The sequence below is a fragment of the Nomascus leucogenys genome, chromosome 14 (genome assembly GCF_006542625.1).
Source record: "Nomascus leucogenys isolate Asia chromosome 14, Asia_NLE_v1, whole genome shotgun sequence".
NCBI classification, from domain to species: Eukaryota; Metazoa; Chordata; class Mammalia; order Primates; family Hylobatidae; genus Nomascus; species Nomascus leucogenys.
Window position 1 is genome coordinate 90,867,807 of NC_044394.1, and position 14,064 is coordinate 90,881,870.

General features: G+C 57.1%; 1 protein-coding gene across 9 annotated transcripts in view; it reads right to left on the reverse strand.

Annotated features, from left to right (window-relative positions):
• Positions 1 to 14,064, reverse strand: part of RHBDF2 (rhomboid 5 homolog 2) — a 31,859-nt gene that overhangs the window by 1,302 nt on the left and 16,493 nt on the right. For 4 of the 9 annotated variants that reach the window (XM_030827006.1, XM_030827004.1, XM_030827005.1 and 1 more), the window contains exons 3-19: positions 9,937 to 9,980; positions 9,176 to 9,346; positions 7,550 to 7,671; positions 6,899 to 7,094; positions 6,623 to 6,826; positions 5,475 to 5,603; positions 4,990 to 5,108; positions 4,640 to 4,834; positions 2,838 to 2,949; positions 2,537 to 2,611; positions 2,185 to 2,346; positions 1,831 to 1,940; positions 1,637 to 1,700; positions 1,442 to 1,536; positions 1,047 to 1,122; positions 800 to 900; positions 481 to 634 (exon numbers count right to left, since the gene is read on the reverse strand). In XM_030827006.1, coding sequence (XP_030682866.1) covers positions 481 to 634; positions 800 to 900; positions 1,047 to 1,122; positions 1,442 to 1,536; positions 1,637 to 1,700; positions 1,831 to 1,940; positions 2,185 to 2,346; positions 2,537 to 2,611; positions 2,838 to 2,949; positions 4,640 to 4,834; positions 4,990 to 5,108; positions 5,475 to 5,603; positions 6,623 to 6,826; positions 6,899 to 7,094; positions 7,550 to 7,671; positions 9,176 to 9,325 — 2,064 coding nt within the window. In that variant the 5' untranslated portion in view covers positions 9,326 to 9,346; positions 9,937 to 9,980. Of the gene's footprint in view, positions 1 to 480; positions 635 to 799; positions 901 to 1,046; positions 1,123 to 1,441; positions 1,537 to 1,636; positions 1,701 to 1,830; positions 1,941 to 2,184; positions 2,347 to 2,536; positions 2,612 to 2,837; positions 2,950 to 4,639; positions 4,835 to 4,989; positions 5,109 to 5,474; positions 5,604 to 6,622; positions 6,827 to 6,898; positions 7,095 to 7,549; positions 7,672 to 9,175; positions 9,347 to 9,448; positions 9,493 to 9,936; positions 9,981 to 14,064 lie in introns of those variants that run through there. The other 5 variants (XM_030826998.1, XM_030827001.1, XM_030827002.1 and 2 more) reach the window with 2 other exon arrangements.

Genomic DNA, 14,064 nt, shown 5'->3' on the forward strand with positions numbered 1-14,064 from the left:
CAAAGCTGGGCCTGCTCTGCCCATTCTCTCAGCAAACATTGAGTACCTACTGTGTATGTGCCTGGTGTGGGTCCATAGCAATAAGCAAGACAGACAAGCCTTTTCCAGGCTGCACACGGTGGGGAGAGGACGGACACTGATCAAACTAGATCAGTCAGGTGGAACTGATCAGACTGCCGACGGCGCACGGAGGTCATTTCCTACCACTCGACCTATAGATACCTAGCATACTGTCAGGCAGTGGGCACGGTTAGGAAGATAAATGAGGTGGCGGAGGGACAGGGTGACTCAAGAGCATCACTGTTCCCTCTCGCCGGGATTAAGAGACCAGCCAGTAAGCCCCCAGATTAGCTGTCCATCCGCTGTGGAGCCCAGCACTGGAGGGGCCCCGTGTCCCTCTGGCAGACTCCAGGTGGGTGGAACAGGAGCAGCAGGGCTGGCCCCCTACGTGCGGAAGGGTCCCGTCCTCCACATCCTTACCTCTGCCCGGTATGGGAGGAAGATGGTGCTGGCGAGGTTGCCTGTGATGCCACTGAGGATGAAGATGATGGCGATACGGTGCCAGCCGGCCAGCTTCTCCAGGTCCCTCAGGATGGTCATTTGAAAGACCACAGACACGAGGCAGTGCACCACACTGGGGGAGGGACACACCAGGCAGCGGCCTTCAGCCAGGCACTTCAGGAGCAGTAGGCTTCGGCAGGTTGGGCCGGCCATGCCCTGGCCCGGGAACCTTTCCCCAGGGGTCCGGCTGGGTGGCCATCACAGGGGCCGGGTTCGGGGGCAGTGAGGAGCCTCTTACCCAGCGTGTAGGAAGAGAGACAGCCAGAGCCTGTAGAACTGATCTGGGACCTCAGGGTTGAGGAAGGGCAGCAGCCCACACACCTTGTCCAAGCAGTGCACCTGGGAGTGGGCGTATGGTGCTCAGCACCCCAGAAGCAGGCTGAGTCTGAGGCCCCGACATGGGAGGGAGTGTGTGAGCCCTGGCCCCAGCAGGCTGCCATGCCCAGCGTTCTCTCCTCCACTACCCCAGGCCTGCCTCGCCTCACCTGGGAGCACAGCGTCGCTTCCTCATGGAAATAGCCATGCATGAACTCACAGTATTCCCGGGTGGTGATCTCACAGCTAAGGGGGTGGTGAGGCAAGAGGGGGACATCAGGGCGCCGAATAACCACTGCCCACCTTGCCCAGAGCCCAGCACCTGGCTACAGCAGGCATCCCTGGCAGGAAGGGGGATGCCGCATCCAGAGCCTTCGACTCTGGAGCAAGCTTCCTTCCTCCAGCTCGCACCATGGGTAGCCCCAGAGCAGGGGAGGGAAGGACAGTTATTGGAGGGCATCGGCCCAGCGGCTGTGAGTGGTGACAGTGGAGAAGCCGTGGGCCCACAGGAAGCCGCAGCTCGGGGGGCAGCGGGATGGCTGAGGCCAGGGCCCAGGTCGCTCACCTGCCTTTGGTGCCGATGCAGCAGGGGCGGCCCTTGATCTCGCAGTCCATGTGCAGGAAGCCTGTGTGGTTGCTCCTGGCCTGCTCCGTGCAGATCTGCCAGGAGGGGGCACCGGCAGGGAAGTGGGCTGTGCGGCAGGCAGGTCCCCCGTCCCTAACCTTCCCAGACCACTCCCCGCCGGGGACACTCACTCACCGGCCACTTAGTGATGTCATCGGGCCAGATGTGGGCACCGCTGGAGGCTGGCTCCTCGCAGGTCCTGGAGACAGGGTTCAGATTGGGCTGTGGCACACCCAGCCTGCCACGTCCACCTACCCATGTCCCTGTGGGTGGCTCAGATGGCGTGGCTGTGCTTGACCCTGAGGCCCAGCAGAGGCTCCAGGCCCTACCTGGGGTCCTGGTGGCAGACAGCCCCTGAAGTCCGCTTCTGGCCCAGATCAGACTTGTCCATGGGGGGCCCAGTGTCATCCTGCCACTTGACAAAAGTGGCCAAAGTCTCCTGGAGGGCGGAAGAAGGCTAGTTGGTCATGCCGGGGCCAGGTCACCCCTACTGGAGTGGGCGAGGACAGAAGCTTTTCCCATCTCCCCAGGGCTCAGTCTCATCTACAGGGGTCTGGGAAGGGTGGGGCAGGGAGGAGGGAACGTGGTCACTGCCCTTGAAGGGCCTGTCCCCCAGGCCAGGGCAAGTGGAGCTAGTCCGGGACCAGGGTCTGGCAGGGGTAGGAGGGAGGGCCTGCCCCCACCGAGCAGTCCTTCTGCTGGGTCTGGATGCAGCCGGAGTGGTCATTCTGGACACAGCAGCCTGAGTCCCGCTCCAGGTCTCGCTCCCGCAGCACCAGCTGCTCGATCTGCTGGTCCTTCCGGATGCAGGGCGAAAACTTGGCCCCCAGGTGGATCAGGTCAATCTGGGGAAGGGGAAGGAGAGAGTGAGTTTGAGCCCCAGACCTGGGAGGGGTCCATCACTCCACCTCTGCCCCGCAGAGTCTCCCCGTGATGAGGGGCCTGTGGGTGGGTGAGGAGCCCACCTGCCCAGCTGGGGGTGACGGGGCACAGGGACTCCTGGCTCAGATGATGTCCCCCAGCCTGGGCCCTCACCGAGCTGGGGCCGATCCAGAAGTTCTCCTGCTGGATGTACTTCACGCTCTCGTACACACCTTTGTTCCGCAGCACCTGTCGTGGAGGTAGCGTAGAGGAAGGCGTCAGAACAGTTGTGGGCCCTGGGCATGGGGGCCTGGGGCAGCTGTCCCCAGGATAGAGCCTCCAGGAAGGGTCCAGGCTATGGTGAGCACCGCCGTGCTGGGCCCAGATTGTTGCGGTGGGAGGGATTAGGTACCCACGACGCTGAGGCCTCCAAGGGGAGGCTGGGACCCCCAGCATGGAGCCCGACCTGACTCACCAGCTGGGTGGTGACGTGCTGGGCAAAGCCCACGGGTGCGATGCCATACGTGCAAATCACGAGCAGCGTGATGATGATATGGACAAAGGTCAGCCAGTAGGTGAAGTAGGGCCTGTGCAGAGACGCTTCGGGTCAGCTGAACTGAGCTCTTATCCCAACCCCCAGTCCCGGCCACAGGGCCACCCTGGCCCCGTCGCATGGCTCGCCTGGGCTCCCTGCTCTGCCCTGTCAACTCATCTCAAACCAGAGGAACTTTTAAGATGAGCCTCCAAGCATGTCTCTCCTGGCTTAAAACCCTTTGATAGCTTTTCACTGGCCTTGGGACAAGTTCCAAAATCACCCCCTCTTGCTGGCTGCAAAGTTTTGCCTGACCGACCACCTCTCTGGCCTCTTTGCCTGCATTTCCTGGGATGCACTTTGCCCTTCCAGCCCCAGGGCCTTTGCACATGACACCACAGTTTGTCCTGACTGTACCCCTCCCCACCAGCTGTTCACTCTCCCTCTCTATCCTCCTCCGGGACACCCACCACACCTATCATTGCTTGTTCTTTTCTTTCTTTTTTTATTTGAGACAGAGTCTCGCTCTGTCACCTAGGCTGGAATGCAGTCGTGCGATCTCAGCTCACTGCAACCTTCGCCCCCAGGTTCAAGCGATTCTCCTGCCTCAGCCTCCCTCAGAGCTGGGATTACAAGCGCCCACCATACCCGGCTACTTTTGTTTGTCTTTTTAGTAGAGACCGGTTTTCACTGTGTTGGCCAGGCTGGTCTCGAACTCCTGACCTCAGGTGATCTGCCCACCTAGGCCTCCCAAAGTGCTGGGATTACAGGTGTGAGCCACCGGGCCTGGCCATTGCTTGTTATTTTCTTTTTCTTTTTCTTTTTTCTTTTTTTTTTTGAGATGGAATTTTGTTCTTGTTGCCCAGGCTGGAGTACAATGGTGCAATCTTGGCTCACTGCAACCTCTGCCTCCCGGGTTCAAGTGATTCTCCTGCCTCAAGCCTCCCGAGTAGCTGGGATTATAGGCACGCGCCACCACGCCTGGCTAATTTTTTGTATTTTTAGTAGAGATGGGGTTTCACCATGTTGGCCAGGCTGGTCTTGAACTCCTGACCTCAGGTGATCTGCCTGCCTCGGCCTCAGAAAGTGCTGGGATTACAGGCGTGAGCCACTGCACCCTGCTTGCTTGTTATTTTCTAATTTGGGCCCAGTGTTTATTGGGCTGCTGCAAATCAGATGCTCTGTTCTTCCCCAAGGGCTCTGCACAGCCTCTCCCAGAGTCCCCTCCCTCCCAGCCCCAGCTTCTTCTTTTAAAGTAGAGGTAGGGTCTCACTATGTTGCCCAGGCTGGTCTCAAACTCCTAGGCTCAAGCAATCCTCCTGACTCAGCCTCCCAAAGTGCTATAATTACAAGTGTGAGCCACGGTGCCCAGCCCTGGCCCCAGCTTCTAACTGGCCTCTGACCCACCCTGCCCTCCCTGCTCCACCCTCTGGGGGCTCCATTTTAGGGCCTGCAGGCAGTGACACTCAATCAACATTTGCTGACTGACTGTTGTCTGGGAGCGAGGCTGAGGACCAGGCTCAGAAAGCATGGGGTGGAGGAGAGGCAGCCAGCACCCCTGGCCCTTCCCAGGTCATGTGCACAACCCTTGGGACAGGGTGCGCCTTCGAGCTTGTCACTACACTCCTGATCCGAAGGAGATGCTCATGAAACACTTGCTGAATGAGTAAGGGGGCGCTTCAGGAGGGCCCAGAGGAATTTGGAAGCTTCCAGGCCCTCCTGGAGGCTCCAGGGCGACACCTCACCGGTGGCTGTCGAAGCTGTCCAGCTGCCGCTGTACGGTACTGCTGATGCTGCGGCGGTAGCTGCGGTTCAGCCAGTTGCCCACCACGCCGAGGCCGTAGTGCCGCTTCTTCCGATCAAAGGCAAAGTGCTTCACCTTGGAGGCAATGCGCTTGCCGCGCCGGGGCCCGGGGACTGGGGCTCGGCCACACTCCTTCCTGGTGGGGATGGTGGCTTTCAGCCTGATTCCCCCACCAAAATACTCCCAGACCCCACCAGGGTGCTCAGAAGGGGATTGGGGGCCAGGGTGAGGTCTGGGGATGCCCCCAGGCTGGCGGCTGGCCTGGAGGAGGGACTCTGCCCCAGCACTCACAGAGGGATTTGCACCCCATCGGGGGAGACAGGGGAGGCTGAGTGTGGGATCCCTCGGAAGTAGCTGGCAGAGAGTGGGGGGGACTCAAAGACATCATCAGGCATGGAGCTCATTTCTTCCTGGGGTGGGGGACACGAAAATACAGTGTAAGGAGTCTGTCCCAAACACTGAGCCCCAGCACCTCAATTCAAGGGCAGGACGCAGCTGAACAGACGGGCTCTTCACAATGAAACGGGAAGCCACATGCCCGTCAGCCCCAATGGTGACTTTCCGGGTGGCACTGTGCCCCACCGCAGGTCTTCACCCTACCCAACAGAAAGATGGGGGCCCAGCAGCTCCACACAGGACCATGCCACATCCCACCAGTGGGCCTCTGGGTCGCTCAGGGGTTCCTGAACATGATCAAGGCCAAGGTCACCTCACCCAGCTCCCAGGCCACCCCACCCCACCCCTGCTGTCCCCGAGGGCCCACACCCCATGCTTGCCTTACTAAAAAACGAGGAGTCAAACGTGTCTGCCCCATCGACCACATCCTCCTCCAGGAAGCTCGGGAAGGCAAAGCTGCGCTTGATCACCCGGCATCGCTGTCCAGTGGCACCCAGCACCGAGCGCCCCTGTGCATGGACAGAGGCACAGCCATCAGGACCAGAGCCTGGCCACCTAGGCCCCCAGCCCCAACACCGAAGGAATCATCAAGCCCATCCGCCTGCAGGCAGCGCCTTGGCAGGAGGGATCCTGCCCAAAGCATGGAGGTTCTGCAAGCTGAACGGGCAAGAGGAGTTCCTGAGACTGGAAGGCCAGGAAATGAGGCACCAGCTTCCGCTGGCACACCACTTTTGGCACCGTTTGGAGTCACCTTTCCCTTGGTCCCTGCTGCCCCTCTGCCTTGGGCTGCTGGTACCCTAACACTCAAAGCAACCCACATTCTATACCCTCACTCCCGAGGCTTGGGCCATGTCTCCCTGTCCTGTTTCTTGGCATGGAATACCAGGCCCCTGCCCACCTTTCTGATCCCATCTCCTGCCACAGCTCCCATAACCACCCCTCACTAAAACCACATCAAACCGCCTGCTGCTCCCTCAAAGCACTGTACTTCCTCTGGGCTCCTGGCCCTTGCATAGGCCATTCCCTCTGCTGAGAATGCTGTTCCCTTCCTTCCCTAGCGAACATCTCCTTGTGTTTTCTGGGCTTAACTCAATGTCTTCCCTGATAACAACCGCTCTCCTAAACTGACCACCCTGAATCGTGACCCTCACCCTGGGCTGCGAGCTCAGCCAGGATGGCGATGGCTCTGCACCCGGTGCCCAGCACGTAACAGGGACTCGGAAAACCCGGGTGGCTGAGGAGCAAGTATGCATCTCACTTCCCACTTCCCCAGCTTAAGGGTCAGCACAGAGACCAGGTTCCTAAACTTGGCAGGGGGTCACATGAGATTTAAGACAGAAGGACTGATGCCTGGGTGCAGGGCTTCAGGGTCCCTCTTTGCCCAGGGATCCCAGCACATCCACTGTCCTTGGCACCGTAGGCAGATGCCCAGGTGAGCTTTAGGGGATGCTACTATGAGGAGTGGAAGGGAGGGGCAAGGAAGGGAGGCCGGGCAGAGGTGGGGGCCCTGCAGGAGGGAGCCCTGCACCTTGAGGAGGGCAGCAGCAGCTTGAAAGCTCATGTGGGCCACAGACATTCTCTTGCGGCGTGGCAGGTGGGAGTAGCCAGAGCGGACACTGGTGAAGGAGGTGAGGGACAGGACTCCGGGGGTCAGCGGTGGATGCGGGGCGTGGGGCCTGTCCATCTCCTCCGGGTGGCGGAAGGCCCGGCCCCGGGCCAGCGGATCCACAATCTGGAAGGGAGGGAGGCGGTAAGCAGAGCCACTAGGGTCCCCACCCCTGCCCCCTTTCCCCATGGATCCCACCTTGGGCATCTTGCAGGGCTTTGGGGACTCAGTGCCCTGGAAGGATGGTGCCTCCTGGCTGGGGAGCTCTAGGTCACGCTGGCACGAGGCCTTCAGGCGGCCGTAACGCACGCTGCAGTGGTGCAGGCTGCGGCGCTGCCAGTGCTGCCGCTGCCCCTCCCAGTCGCCGCTGACTCCAAACCACTGGGCTGCGCCCCTGCGGAAGCAGACAAGGGAAAGGTGGGCATACGCTTATCTACGCCTGTGCACCTGAGTGTGTGGAAGGGGTGATGGCATGTGTGTGCCCGCGTGCCTGCAGGGAGGTGGGGCGTGGATCTGCCTGTGAGGCCCCTGGCTGGAGCCCAGTGACCAGATGAGTAGAAGCAGGGGATGACTGGAGCATGAGGAGCCAGGCTTGGGCCCCAGGCACCCCCACACTGATCCACCCAGTTCCTCGAAGCCCCCCAGCCTCCATACGGTGACATTCCGCAAAGCACATACCCATTTCCCCATCTATACCATGATATTAGGCTGCAGGGAGACATTGCTCATTAATGCCGGCCTCCTCCTTCCAGAGAGGGGACACAGGGACCAGGCCCAATAATGTCCAGGCCCCAAGAATCCACAGGTTGCTGGGTGGGGGGTGCTGGGCTTGGGTGTAGGGAGGCTCACTTGCGGATGCTCTGGGACAGTGAGGCCTGGCGGCGGAAGCCGGGGCGCTTCTCTGAGCTCTCCTGCCATCGGCTGTGTGGCTCCTGGAGGCTGACGCTCTTCAAGTAGGCTGGGTTTTTCCTCTTGGGGAGGAAGGAGGGAGGGCAGGCGGTGGTGTGTGCAGCCCAGGTCCTGGGTTGGCTTTTCTTTAGCCTCCCATTCTGAAAACCCTGAGAACAAACCTCAACCCCGATTTATGCCCCAATTTGCTTTCATTTGGAAATATATATATATGTGTGTGTGTGTGTGTGTATGTATGTATATACATATATATATATATATATTTTTTTTTTTTTGAGATGGAGTCTTGCTGTATTGTCCGGGTTGGAGTGCAGTGGTACGATCTCGACTCACTGCAACCTCCGCCTCCCAGGTTCAAGCGATTCTTCTCTCTCAGCCTCCTGAGTAGCTGGGACTATAGGCATGCACCACCACACCCGGCTAATTTTTGTATTTTTAGTAGAGACGGGGTTTCACCATGTTGGCCAGGCTAGTCTCGAACTCCTGCCTGACCTCAAGTTATCTGCCCGCCTCAGCCTCCCAAAGTGCTGGGATTACGGGTGTGAGCCACCATGCCCGGCCTATATATATATTTTTTGGGACAGAGTCTTGCTCTGTTGCCCAGGTTGGAGGGCAGTGGCACCATCATAGCTCACTGGAGCCTCAACCTCCCAGGCTCAAGCAAGCCTTCTACCTCAGTGTCCTAAGTAGCTGGGGTCACAGGCATGTGCCACCACACCCAGCTCTTTTTTTTTTTTTTTTTTTTTTTTTTTTTTTTTTGCAGAGACAGAGTCTTGCTATGTTGTCTAGTCTGGTCTCCAACTCCCGGGCTCAAGTGATCTGGCTGCCTCAGCCTCCCAAAGTGATGAGATTACAGGCATGAGGCGACCGCACCCAGCCTCATTCTGAATTTAAAATCGCCATTGTCTGACTTTTCTCCGTCGAGGCCAGCGTGTGTTTTCCTAACTCCTCATCCAGTCCCTTCCCTCTGCGCCATGACGCTCCTGCCCGCTGCTGTGTCTTCTGCAGAGCTCTCGGGTGAACGGGGGCGTTAACATCGCTTCTCTTTATACTCCAGGCTGTGCAGGAAGCCTACGCTGCTACAAGCCCGTTTTCAATGAACTCTTTATGGGGCACTAGACCAGACTGTCAGAAACACTGATTTGTTCTCATCCTCCCAAAGGAAGCGGGCACTGCCTAGGCGGGCTGCTGATGCCAGGGAGACACCGTCCCCTGCTCACCCATGTCAAAGAAAGCCCCCAGCTCTCAGAAGAGAGACTGAGAGTCCAGGCCTAGGGGGTGAAATGAAAACAGCCAGGGCCCCAGGGTTACCAGCAAGCACTTTCTTGGGGCTGGCCCTTCCTATGTGCCTCTGACCACGATGAGAGCGAGCCCGGTTCCCAGCCTTACTCCCTGTGATATTTCGGGCCCAGGAAGGAGGGGGTGGGGCCTGAGTCAAGGGCTGCACAGGCAGCAGCTGCGGCTCAGGAAGGAGCCCCTCTGGGAAGTGAAACCGTCCAGAAAGTGTCATGTGGGCACATCTGTTGCCTATGGCAGAACAGTGAGCCCCCAGGCCAGCCCCCTTACCTCAGACAGCATGCTGTCCTGCTCGCCAGGGGCCTGGGTCTCTTTCTCGGGTGGCGGGATGGTGATGGAGAGGTTGGGTGGCTTCCGGCTCTGCAGGCGGCTGCTGGACACAGAGGGCACGCTCCCGCCATTCTTGTCAGCAGAGGCCATTGTGGGCAGGAGGCAGGAGGGCTGGAATGGAGACCGGGAGAGCAGTGGTGGGAGGTGGTGGTGTGGGGTGGCGTGATGTCAGGACCCTGACGCCAGGGCACGCAGCCCAGACCAAGAACCAACCTGCCTAAAGTTGGTTCAAACATCTCTGGGCGGCTGGGTGCGGTGGCTCATGCCTGTAATCCCAGCAGTTTGGGAGGCCGAGGAGGGTGGATCACGAGGTCAGGAGATCGAGACCATCCTGGCCAACATGGTGAAATCCCGTCTCTACTAAAAATACAAAAAATTAGCTGGGCGTGGTGGCGCGTGCCTGTAATCCCAGCCACTCGGGAGGCTGAGGCAGGATGGCGTGAACCCAGGAGGCAGAGGTTGCAGTGAGCTGAGATCGCGCCACTGCACTCCAGCCTGGCGACAGAGAAAGACTCTGTCTGAAAACACACACACACACACACACACACACACACACACACACCCAAAAACAAACGATCCCTGGGGACTAAACCCAGCCTGAACCAGGCTGAACCTCAGGCACAGTGGTTGAAGTGAGGTCTATTTCTGACAATCATTTGCATCCTGGACCATATGGGTCTGGGAGGTCCTCAACTTACTACCTCATTCAATTTCTGATCTCTCCACTTGAGGCAAGAACCAAACCCTGAAAAGAGCATGAAGATGCAGGCCAGGGACGGTGGCTCACGCCTGTAATACCAGCACTTTGGGAGGCCGAGGTGGGCCGAGAGATGAGAAGCCTACCGTGCTGGTCCCTGTCCCCCAAGGCCACCCAGTTTATTTTTCTTGTCTTTTTTCTGTAGAGGTGGGGGTCTCTCCATGTTAGCCAGGCTGGTCTGGAACTCCTGGGCTTAAGCCATCTGCCTGCCTCGGCCTCCCAAGTGCTGGGATTACAGGTGCAAGCTCACTGTGCCCAGCCCCAGTTCATTTTTCAAAGATAACTAAAACCGGCTGGGCGTGTGGCTCTCGCCTGTAATCCCAGCACTTTGGGAGGCTGAGGCAGGTGGATCACCTGAGGTCAGGAGTTTGAGACCAGCCTGGCCAACATGGTAAAACCCCATCTCTACTAAAAATACAAAATGAGCCAGGTGTGGTGGCACATGCCTATAATCCCAGCTACTTGGGAGGCTGAGGCACGAGAGTTGCTTGAACCCAGGGGGCAGAGGTTGCAGTGAGCCAAGATCATGCCACTGCGCTCCAGCCTGGGCGAGAGTGAGAAAATGGTCTCAAAAAAAAAAAAAAAGATAACTGAAACTGCCACCTGTCTGGCACTTTTTCCCCCATAGTGAGAACACTGTTTAACAATAAAAGTGGTATATGCTCATTGGAAAAAAAAAATCACACAGCCGGGTGTGGTGGCTTACACCTACAATCCCAACACTTTGGAAGGTTGAGGTAGATGGATCACTTGAGGCCAGGAGTTCGAGACTAGCCTGGCCAACATAGTGAAACTCCATCCTACTAAAATACAAAAATTAGCCAGGCATCGTGCCTCATTCCTGTAGTTCCAGCTACTCGGGAGGCTGAGGCAGGAGAATCACTTGAACCCGAGAGGCAGAGATTGCTGTGAGCCAAGGTCATACCACTGCACTCCAGCCTGGGTGACAGAGTGAGACTCTGTCTCAAAGAAAAAAAAAATTCAGCTGGGCGCGGTGGCTCATGCCTGCAATCCCAACACTTTAGGAGGCCGAGGCGGGTGGATCATGAGGTCAGGAGTTTGAAACCAGCCTGGCCAACACAGTGAAACCCCTTCTCTACTAAAAATACAAACAATTAGCCAGCGTGGTGGCGGGCGCCTGTAGTCCCAGCTACTCGGGAGGCTGAAGCAGGAGAATTGCTTGAACCCAGGAGGCAGAGGTTGCAGTGAGCTGAGATCGTGTCACTGGACTCCAGCCTGGGTGACAGTGTGAGACTCCATCTCAACAAAAAAGAAAAAAAAATTCAGAATTCTATAAAGCAGAACATGAGCACGTGACCCACCCTTCCCCCCCCATCCTCTGGAAGGCCTCTCTGGGCCTGGAACTACATACTTCAAAATTTTACACATATCTTTTTTCTTTGAGACAGGATCTCACTCTGTTGTCCAGGCTGGAGTGCAGTAGTGTGACCTTGGCTCATTGCACCCTCCGCCTCCCAGGTTCAAGCAATTCTCCTGCCTCAGCCTCCCGAGTAGCTGCGGCTACAGGCGTGAGCCACCATGCCCGGCCCACACTCTATCATTTTACCTGCATTGTAGACATCTTTCCCTGTCAACACATACAGACAGATCTACATTTTTTTTTTCAGATGGGGTCTCATTCTGTCACCTAGATTGGAGTGCAGTGGCGCGATCTCGGCTCACCGCAACCTCCGCCCCCCAGGTTCAAGTGATTCTCCTGCCTCAGCCTCCCGAGAAGCTCGGATTACAGGCATGTGCCACCACGCCCGGCTAATTTTGTATTTTTAGTAGAGATGGGGTTTCTCCATGTTGGTCAGGCTGGTCTTGAACTCCTGACCTCAGGTGATCCACCTGCCTCGGCCTCCCAAAATGCTGGGATTACAGGCGTGAGCCACTACGCCTGGTCCTAGGCCTCTTGTCTTTTCTGATGAATGCAAAGCTTTCATAGAGTGGAATGCACCAAGATTTACTTGAGTCCTGATTGCTGGTTATTTAGGATGTTTCCAGAATTTGAGAAATGGGTCTGATGTTGCAACTGACACCCTTGCATACACCGCGCGTGCTTGTTTAGGTGTTAACAAGACCAAGTTCTGGAAGCAGAATGGCTGGGTTGAAGGGTAAGTACATCCCGAATTTCAGTGGCTGTTGCCCAGTACCCCATCTGGGGCTTTCCTGTGCATGTGCCGCCAGTCCCCAATTCCCCTCTGACTCCGCCAGAATTAACACCCTCTGCCTGTTTCATTCTCTTCGTTTCATCTCTTGCTCTGCCCCATGACCGTCTTCTTGTTAAAACCCCTAGCTGTGGCCGGGCGTGGTGGCTCACGCCTGTAATCCCAGCACTTTGGGAGGCCGAGGTGGGCAGATCACCTGAGGTCAGGAGTTCGAGACCAGCCTGACCAATACGGAGAAACCCCATCTCTACTAAAAATCCAAAAAAATTAGCTGGGTGTGGTGGCGCATGTCTGTAATCCCAGCTACTCGGGAGGCTGAGGTAGGAGAATTGCTTGAACCCGGGAGGCAGAGGTTGCAGTGAGCCGAGATTGTACCATTGCACTCCAGCCTGGGCAACAAGAGCGAAACTTTGTCTCAAAAATAAAATAAAAATAAAAATAAAACCCCCCAGCTGTTTCCTCTCCTTCACATCCCAAGGTTCCTGGGCAAGTTTTGTTTTTCCTCACCTTGTACGAAGCCAGGGACTCCATACCCATCTCCCTGGGAGCCTTCAGCCAAGGGCGTGTGTGGGCTGAGGCGTGGGATGCACGGGTCGGCGAGACAGCAGCCATGTGGAATCTGAACCTGTCCTCCTCCTCCATCTCTACCTCACCTCTGCCATCTCCTGACCTGGAGGCTCACTCCATTCTCTCAATTCCTCTACCTGCTGCCTCAAGCCCCCTGACACTGATCATTCTCTGCACCGCGGCTGGGGTCACCTCCCAAAGCACAGATCACACCTGTCACTTCCCTGCTCAACTCTCTCCCAGGATTTCCTGTTCTCACCCAAAGTCCAAACGTCTCAGTGGGACTTCCAGGCCCTCTCCTCATCTCATTCTGTGCCCTTGCTTACCCCTGACCCAGGCTTTCTGGGCCCCTCATTGTCTCAAACTCGCCGAGCTCTGCCGGGGGTGAGGTTCGTGATCGAAAGCAATGGAGCCGGTGGCACGTACTGGGCCCATGGTCTTGCATTTGCTGTCAGGTGAGTCACCCGACAGCTCATCACCCAAGTCCTGACCCGTATAAGGGGCAGAGTAACGGTTCCTCCCCAGAGAAGCGTCTAGAGGAGCAAATGAGTGGATGATGTCACCGGGCACAGTGGCTCATGCCTGTAATCTCAGCATTTTGGGAGGCTCAGGTGGGTGAATCACCTGAGGTCGGGAGTTCGAGACCAGCCTGACCAACATGGAGAAAGCCTATTTTTACTAAAAATAAAAAAAACAGCCAGGTGTGGTGGCACATGCCTGTAATCCCAGCTACTTGGGAGGCTGAGGCAGGAGAATCGCTTGAACCTGGGAGGCGGAGTTAGCAGTGAGCCGAAATCTCGCCATTGTACTCCAGTCTGGGCAACAACAGCAAAACTCTGTCTCAAAAAGAAAAAAAAAAAAAAAAAGCCGGGTGTGGTGGTGGGCACCTGTAGTCCCAGCTATTCAGGAGACTGAGGCAGGAGAATTGCTTGAACCCGGGACAGGGGGGCGGTTACAGTGAGCCGAGATCTCGCCACTGCACTCCAGCCTGGGCAACAGAGTGAGACTCCATCTCAAACAACAAAAAATGAGCAGATGGCTTCACACACTGAAGCACTGCGTCCACACAGAAACCTGGACAGGAAGTGCCCGGCAGCACGGCTCTGCAGAGACCAAGCAGGGAAACAGCACAAGAGCCCGTCAGCAGATGTAGGCACAAATATAACATGTGGTTGAGCCACACAATGGAGCATCCTTCAGCCACGAAAGGAAGGAAGTCCTAACAAAGCTACAACATGGACGAGCTTTGAGAACATTGTGTCCAGGGACAGGAGCCAGTCACGATGGCCACCTCTGCATGAGTCCATTCATATGAAAGCCCAGAATAGAACAGG